This window comes from Mobula hypostoma, chromosome 2 (assembly GCF_963921235.1).
Source record: "Mobula hypostoma chromosome 2, sMobHyp1.1, whole genome shotgun sequence".
In the NCBI taxonomy this organism is placed as follows: domain Eukaryota; kingdom Metazoa; phylum Chordata; class Chondrichthyes; order Myliobatiformes; family Myliobatidae; genus Mobula; species Mobula hypostoma.
Window position 1 is genome coordinate 133113304 of NC_086098.1, and position 9284 is coordinate 133122587.

The 9284-nt window shown below is 42.6% G+C and overlaps 1 protein-coding gene across 1 annotated transcript; it reads left to right on the plus strand.

Moving 5' to 3' along the window:
• Nucleotides 1-755: 755 nt before the first annotated feature.
• nanp (N-acetylneuraminic acid phosphatase) lies at nucleotides 756-8950 on the plus strand. Its single transcript, XM_063072772.1, has 2 exons — nucleotides 756-923; nucleotides 7837-8950. Exons 1-2 carry the CDS (start codon nucleotides 834-836, stop codon nucleotides 8482-8484), a joined length of 738 nt encoding a protein of 245 aa, XP_062928842.1. The 5' UTR covers nucleotides 756-833; the 3' UTR covers nucleotides 8485-8950.
• The last annotated feature ends 334 nt before the right edge of the window (nucleotides 8951-9284 follow it).

A 9284-nucleotide genomic window follows, 5' to 3' on the forward strand; every position in this document is an offset into this window, starting at 1 on the left:
ATTCTCCTTGAAACTGTGGTAGCTGAAAGAGAAACCTGTGCCATCTTGTTAGCTGCAGCTTCTCCCAACAGTTCACGGCACATGTCCTTGGCAGCAGGCAGAATCAATTCTTCACCAACAGTGAAAGGCTTCTTAACCTTAGCAATATGGCTAGTCACTAGGTACGACGCTCTCAGAGCAGCAGCATTTGTGGAGGTGGTGGCTCTCAGCACTTGCTTCTGTCCCGCTTGCTCAAAAAGCTCAATGCATTTGTCTTTAAGTGCAGGGTGCTTGGACTCAAGGTGCCGAAACAGTTTTGAGGGCTTCATTGCCTCATTAGACAGCTTGTCTCCACATATCACACACAGGGGGCTTGGAGCGTGCAAGTCACCAGTCACAATAAAGCCATATTTTATGTATGGCTCACTGTATTTTCTGTTGCAGGAAGCTTTCTTTTTTTTTGCAGTCTCGGCCTCAGCTGCCTCTGTGTTATTTTCATCGTTAAGCCTTTTATGTCCCCTACCACCTCTTCCAAACAAACTCCCAAGCAACGTTTGTTTTTTACTCACCGAGTAGTTGTAGGTTAATGACCGACTGATGACCTCGCGTGCTTTCAAGTTCAACAGTGGATATGACAGGGAATGAGGAGAGGTGCAGCTGACTCATAGCGTTTCCTCGCGGCCCGGTGGTTGAGGGCCACTGCACTACAGCACAGTATTTCTGGAGCTGACTCGGGCAAAGTGCGCAGGCGCGCCCAACTGGGCGAGCCGGGTGCGCAAGCGCATTACCTCCGCTCCGACTGCCCATGCTTCCGCTGCTCCCCGGCTGGCTGGTGGGGACCGGTTGCCGTGGTGATGGGGGAAGCAGGGATCCAAGCGTTGCTGTTCGACTTGGACAACACGCTGATCGACACGAGCGGGGCCAGCAGGCGAGCGGAGCGACAGGTACGTCCCGGCCCGGGTTGTGTCCTGAACCAGCTTCCCGAGCAATCCGGAAGCGAAGGCGAGGCGGCTTGAGGGAAAATGCTCTCTCATTTCCTGAACTCTGATGAATGCAGAGATAGCTGATCCTCCTTATATGACAGTCGTGTACTCCAGGACACTTTGCTACTTTCCTTCTATGGGAATTCTATTTTCTTCCTCAAATAGGGACCTAATCTGTGCACCAAGTCCACGTATGTCTTCAGTAAAGCTTTCTTCCTAACTGCTAGCTGCACCCATGTTTGCAGAGACAGATGTGTAAGGACCTTTGAACATAACATTTCTCACCTCTCCTTTATCACTATTTAAATAATACTTTTCTTCTCTCGTTTTTTTTCTACCAAAGTGGATAATTTAACTTTTTTTCCCCCTTGCCCATTCATTCAACTTGCCTAAATTGCACTGAAGTTCAAACTACAGGTTTTCAGTTTCATGTCGGAATCAGAATCAGTTTTATTATCACCCGTGAAATTTGTTAACTCAGCAGCAGTTCAATACATAATCTAGCAGAGAGAAAAAATAAATAAAATAAAACATGATAATAATAAATAAACAAGTTAATCAATTACGTATATTGAATAGATTTTAAAAACGTACAAAAACAGAAATACTGTACCTGTATATTAAAAAAAAGTGAGGCAGTGTCCAAAGCTTCCATGTCCATTTAGGAATCAGATAGCAGAGGGGAAGAAGCTGTTCCTGAATCACTGAGTTATCAGCAAATTTGGAAATATTCTAATCAGTTTTCCTCATCCAATTCGTGCCTATCTGAGACAATCTCACTGATCCCTGCACAATCCCACATATAACTGCCTGCCACCCCAAAAGAGGCTTGTTCAGTTCTATGCAATTTTCATATCTGTCAACCAGTCTTCATAGCAACACATGGTGGAGGAACTCGGCAGGTCAAGCAGCTTCTATGGAAATGAAAGAACAGTCGCTGTTTCAGGCCGAGACCCTTCTTCAGGACTGAGAAGGAAGGGGGAAGATGCCAGAATAAAAAACTGGGGGGGGGGGAGAGGGGAAGGAGGATAGCTAGAAGGTGATAGGTACAGCTAGGTGGGTGTGAAAGGTCAAGAGCTGGAGAAGAAAGAGTCTGATAGGAGAGGAAAGTGGACCATAGGAGAAAGGGAAGGAGGAAGAGATCAAGGAGGGAGTAACAGGCAGGTGAGAAGAAGTGAAAGGTCAGCGTGGGGAATAGAGGAAAGGAAGGTGGGGTAAATTGCTCACCATAAGGGGAAATTGATATTCATACAGTCAGGTTGGAGGGTGCCCAGATGGAATACAAGGTGTTGTTCCTCCACCTACTCCAAACTCCAGTATGCTTGTCAACAAAGTTTCCCATTCATAAATCCATGCAAGCTTTGTCCAATTAAAATACTTTCAAAATATTATGTATAATTAACTCCAGCATTTTTCCTACTGCTGAATATTAGGCTAACTGCTCTGTAGTTCTTCATTTTCTCTCTCCCTCATTTAAATTATGATTACATTTGTTACCCACTAAGCTGCAGAGCCCGTTCCATATTCTACAGAATTTTGGAAGACGCACGCAACATTAGCATGGCTGCTACTTTCAGCAGTCTTGGGTACAGAGTATCAGGCCAGGAGAATTTTTTTTTAGTCCTTTAATTTCTTCATCTTTCTCATTAGATTCAAGGCTCCTTTGCATTTCTGAGAAACAGGGAGATGTACTCACGTTGGATTTAAGAGGGCAGGTAATAACAAAACTGAAATGCTTAAATTATGACAAGAGATTACAGAATTGAGATTTACCTTTTTAGGTTTTTTTTATTAAATGCATTCATGAACAATAGCCAGATCAGAAATGCTGATTGTCAACTAGTTCCCAACGAGAACTCTGATAGGCCAATATGATGGTTCCCTGCTGCTCAGCGATAGAACACAAAAAAATCATATGTACAATCAAAAAATAGTAGAAATACTGGAGTCATGATGATCATGATGAAGTCTGCTGGAGAGAGACATTTATACCCATGCTGTCCTCCATAATTCAAAGAGATTGAAAGATAAGGATAAGGGATGATTTCATCAGTTCAAGATATTAAAGGGAATTAATGAAACAGCAAAAGAAACAATTTCAAATAATGTGGGGGCTGGATGCCTAGGTCTACAGGCAATGACTTAATTAGGGTCAGAGTTTGCCAGAGTGAAGTTTGAAAACACTTCCACTTAGCTGGTGCTCATCGATTGATCAAAACCCATGATCCCTGTTCCAAACCAAAGATTTTATCACTGAGCAGTTCCTACTTTAATTCCATTGCTGTGGTTCTGAAATACTTCCTAATTCCAGCTCTCCAAGATGCCTCTTAGCTGGCATGTCTTAACATCGACACTGGATACACACCTTCAGGAGTCAGCATTAAAAACCGTCTACACACCATGCTGTATTTTCAACTGGAAATAAGCCTTTTAAGGCCAGACTGCTCATTCTAGGTACTGTCACGTGACCTGCAACAATGAATATAGAAATGAGTCAGGTTCTATAAACAAATAAACATTTATTAAACTCAGCTCAAAATTAGTAAAATGATAAAAGAAAAACCTTAACCGGAAGTAAACTGCTATGCAGCCATTTAACAAACCGCAAACTCAGTACTAGTTCTTAAAGTGGTAAATGCGAAAACAGTCTTAAAGTGGTAAATTCAAACATAGAAACATAGAAAATAGGTGCGGGAGTAGGCCATTCGGCCCTTTGAACCTGCACCGCCATTCAGTATGATCATGGCTGATCATCCAACTCAGAACCCTGTACCAGCCTTCTCTCCATACCCCCTGATCCCTTTAGCCACAAGGGCCATATCTAACTCCCCCCTAAATATAGCCAATGAACTGGCCTCAACTGTTTCCTGTGGCAGAGAATTCCACAGATTCACCACTCTCTGTGTGAAGAAGTTTTTCGTCATCTCAGTCCTAAAAGGTTTCCCCTTTATCCTCAAACTGTGACCCCTCGTTCTGGACTTCCCCAACATCGGGAACAATCTTCCTGCATCTAGTCTGTCCAATCCCTTTAGGATTTTATACGTTTCAATCAGATCCCCCCTCATCTTCTAAATTCCAACGAGTATAAACCTAGTTCATCCAGTCTTTCATCATATGAAAGTCCTGCCATCCCAGGAATCAATCTGGTGAACCTTCTTTGTACTCCCTCTATGGCAAGGATGTCTTTCCTCAGATTAGGGGACCAAAACTGCACACAATACTCCAGGTGTGGTCTCACCAAGGCCTTGTACAACTGCAGTAGTACCTCCCTGCTCCTGTACTCGAATCCTCTTGCTATAAATGCCAGCATATCATTTGCCTTTTTCACCACCTGCTGTACCTTCAATGACTGGTGTATAATGACACCCAGGTCTCGTTGCACCTCCCCTTTTCCTAATCAGCCACCATTAAGATAATAACCTGTTTTCCTGTTTTTGCCACCAAAGTGGATAACTTCACATCTATCCACATTAAATTGCATCTGCCATGAATTTGCCCACTCACCTAACCTTTCCAAGTCACCCTGCATCCACTTAGCATCCTCCTCACAGCTAACACTGCCGCCCAGCTTCGTGTCATCCATAAACTTGGAGATGCTGCATTTAATTCCCTCATACAAGTCATTAAAATATATTGTAAACAACTGGGGTCTCAGCACTGAGCCTTGCGGTACCCCACTAGTCACTACCTGCCATTCTGAAAAGGTCTCGTTTATTCCCACTCTTTGCTTCCTGTCTGCCAACCAATTCTCTATCCACATCAATACCTTACCCCCAATACCGTGTGCTTTAAGTTTGCACACTAATCTCCTGTGTGGGACCTTGTCAAAAGCCTTTTGAAAATCCAAACACAGTTCTTCGAATAGTAAATTTGAAAGTCCAAGAGGTTTATACAGTCAATTAGGAGAGGCTTTCCTGAAGTAAAGAGTTCCTCGAAGACATGACGTTACTGTTAATCCCAGCCGGAACCTGCCTTGTCTGCAGGATTCACGATGACGGAAATAGAACGGTTTAAAGGCACTGACCTTTTTCCTCTGTAGAATAGACTAGATACTGCACAATCTTTTCTGCTTCTTTTAGCAGAGGTTATCTCATGCAGATCACTCTTACTTGAACAAATTCAATAATGGTCAATTCTCTCCAAAACCGCCAAACGACTCTTTCAGGTAAACAACAGGAATTCTGCAGATGCTGGAAATTCAAGCAACATACATCAAAGTTGCTGGTGAACGCAGCAGGCCAGGCAGCATCTATAGGAAGAGGCGCAGTCGACGTTTCAGGCCGAGACCCTTCGTCAGGACTAACTGAAGGAAGAGTGAGTAAGGGATTTGAAAGCTGGAGGGGGAGGGGGAGATGCAAAATGATAGGAGAAGACAGGAGGGGGAGGGATGGAGCCGAGAGCTGGACAGGTGATAGGCAGAAGGGGATACGAGAGGATCATGGGACAGGAGGTCCGGGAAGAAAGACGGGGGGGGGTGACCCAGAGGATGGGCAAGAGGTATATTCAGAGGGACAGAGGGAGAAAAAGGAGAGTGAGAGAAAGAATGTGTGCATAAAAATGAGTAACAGATGGGGTATGAGGGGGAGGTGGGGCCTTAGCGGAAGTTAGAGAAGTCGATGTTCATGCCATCAGGTTGGAGGCTACCCAGACGGAATATAAGGTGTTGTTCCTCCAACCTGAGTGTGGCTTCATCTTTACAGTAGAGGAGGCCGTGGATAGACATGTCAGAATGGGAAACAGGATCTCTGAAAGCAGGATCTCCCAGTGGCCACACATTTTAATTCCACATCCCATTCCCATTCTGACATGTCTATCCACGGCCTCCTCTACTGTAAAGATGAAGCCACACTCAGGTTGGAGGAACAACACCTTATATTCCGTCTGGGTAGCCTCCAACCTGATGGCATGAACATTGACTTCTCTAACTTCCGCTAGGCCCCACCTCCCCCTTGTACCCCATCTGTTACTCTTTTTAATGCACACATTCTTTCTCTCACTCTCCTTTTTCTCCCTCTGTCCCTCTGAATATACCTCTTGCCCATCCTCTGGGTCACCCCCCCCCCGTCTTTCTTCCCGGACCTCCTGTCCCATGATCCTCTCGTATCCCCTTCTGCCCATCACCTGTCCAGCTCTCGGCTCCATCCCTCCCCCTCCTGTCTTCTCCTATCATTTTGCATCTCCCCCTCCCCCTCCAGCTTTCAAATCCCTTACTCACTCTTCCTTCAGTTAGTCCTGACGAAGGGTCTCGGCCTGAAACGTCGACTGCGCCTCTTCCTATAGATGCTGCCTGGCCTGCTGCGTTCACCAGCAACTTTGATGTATGTTGCTTGACTCTTTCAGGTTCCTGTCTTCACTCTCCAATAATACTGAAAAGGTACATCAACAAATCTGGCAGCTATTGGTGAAACTGACAGCCCAACACTTCTGTACCTTACAGTAGACAGTAAAACTCTGTTTTAAAACTATAGTGCGTCATGAGATTAATAAGCAGCATAGCAGAGTATCTGACTGACGATCTAACTGAAAACTAACTGCGTCATCAGGGGTCTACACTTATATACCTGTTGAGAACAGGTCATCATGTGACCTCCACAAGACCATTACATCATCCTCATAAGAAAATCACAAGATATCCATGAAGTGTAACAGTACAAGGTCTTGACTCTGGACTCTTGACCTCACAATCTACCTTATCATAATCTTGAACCTTATTTGCTGTCTGCACTGCACTCTCTCTGTGACTGTAACACTTAATACTGTTTTCTATTGGTGTTTTCCCTTGTACTGCCTCCATGTCCTGATAGCATGCAAAACACAGTTTTCACTGTACCTCAGTATGTGAGAATAATAAACCCATTTACTTTTTAATGGACACTCTCCCTAATGTTTTTTTTTATTGGTGTGCAGTCTTGTGATAGCTTTTGATAGGTGGGTAAAGGGGAATCTTCATTGGGAACTAGAAGGTTTATATTTCTTCCAAGATTCAAGATTGTTTGATGTCATTTCCAGTACGCAAGTATAAAGGAGAATGAAATAATTGTTACTCCAAGTCTGATGCAGCACAAAAAGAAACACAATAAATATCATAAGATATCGTATATACGTTGTATGTCTATAAAGTGACGCTAGGCACAGGAGTGTCTGTACGTAATGTGTATCCGACAGGCAACGATAAAGTAGTGGTGGTGGGGGTTGTGGTAGATGCGAGGCATAGATCGGTCTTACTGCTTGATGAAGTAACTGGTTTTGAGTCTGGTGGTCCTGGCGTGGATGCTTCATGGTCTCCTTCCTATGGAAATGGGACAAACAGTCCATGAGCAGGGTGGGTGAGATCATGGTGGTACTGGCTTTTCTCCAGCACCTTTCTGTTTATACAATTTATACCTGATGGCGGGTAGGCTGGAGCCACTGATGCATTGGGCAATTTTGACTGCCCATTACAGAGCTTTCCTCTCGCCACAGTGCAGTTTCTGTACCATGCAGTGATGCAGCTTGTTGCGATGCTCTGTTCTGTTCATGAGTATAGATGTGCATAGTCAACCATGTAAAGATCTGAATATTTTTAAGTAGTACAGATCTGTGATTACAATGATTGCAGTTAAGACATTTCTAGTGATCTAGTGTTAACAAATTACAGTCTGAATTTAAGAGTAATAATGAAGATAAGAGTGAAAGAAATTTTTTCCTGTCCTGATGAAGTGTCTCGGCCCAAAACTTCAGCTGTACTCCTTTCCATTGATGCTACCTGGCCTGCTGAAATCCTCCAGCATTTTGCCTGTGTTGCTTGGATTTCCAGCAACTGCAGATCTTCTCTTGTTTGTGTTAGGGTAAAATAAAAGCTTTCAGGTTATATATTTTCTTTTTCCATTTAAAGGTTAAAGATTTATTGAAATCACAGTATGGTTATGAAGAATCTGCTGCAAACCTCATCATTGAGAAGTTTAACACCAAACTGCAGACGGAGAATTTTGATTGTGCTACAGGAGTAAATATTGATGAGGAACGGGTATTACATTTTGAAACAGCTCTGCAAGAAACAAATGGCCTTAACGCAGATCATGATTTGGCTACTAAATGTTACCTCCTGTGGAAAACAACAAGACTCCAACATATTCTCATCTCAGAGGAAGTGAAATCCATGCTGAAGACCCTGCGACAGTCCTACAAGTTGCTTCTATTAACTAATGGCAGCTCTAAGGTCCAGAGGGAGAAGATTAATGTTTGCGACTGCCAGCAGTACTTTGACACGATAGTAATAGGGGGTGAACATCAGGAGCAGAAGCCCGCTCTGTCCATATTCCAAAAATGCTTTCAGCTGTTAGGAGTGAAGCCAGAGGCCTGCATGATGATTGGTGATAATCCAGAGACTGACATTAAAGGTGGTGTGAATGCTGGAGTTCGTACAACTGTCTGGATAAACAATACTAATCTAAAGTGTGAGGCTGGTGCTATGCCTGACTACACTGTGAAATCTGTACTAGAGGTTATGGATATTTTAGGGAAAAATAGCTCTAAAGTTTAACTGAAAATAATCTTTTACTGTAAAATGTTTCTAAGTACAAATCAAATTAGTTTGAGAGGGGTTTTGAACTTTATATTTAATTATTTTCAGAAAAAAAGTCCAAACAATTTCATAGATTAACAGTGGAAGATATTGTAAGAGCTTGGGGCTTTAATATGATAGTTGTGGAAAATTTATCATTATTCAATGTATGGAATATTCCTTTTATCAAAGTTTAGGTTAATTACAGTTTAATAATACCATCAACAAGATGTAAAAGGTGACCGGCTTACTTTCACTAAAATGCTTTGCCAATATGGAATTTTAAATTTAAAAGTTTATGGAATTTTTACTGAAGTAGGTAAAATATTTAAAAGGGGTGATTGCATTTTTATCAAACACTAAATGATGTTTACGTTACTCCTAGTTAATTATCACTGTACTGTATCGTATCTGAAATGTGAATCATACATTAAAAACAACCTAATGCATGAATTTTTTTGTTATGTCTGGAATTCATTAGATGTAAAGAACAGCCAGATTGGTGTTTATGTTCTTGTTAAGCTGCCGCATTCAGTCTCCACTTACAGAAATACAAGAACATCACTGATTTATTGCACTAATAGACAGTGAGGTACATGCAGTAAACCACACTGCAAATATCTGCTCTGGAGTGAAAAAAAACAGGCAGTGCAATCATCAATCAGATATCAAATCTTGATATGCTGCTTTAGTATGCACCTTTACTGTCGCTTGCCCTCGTCACACCTAGAAAATGGTTAATTGTGAAATTAATCATTAAAATAGTCGTGAGATGATGC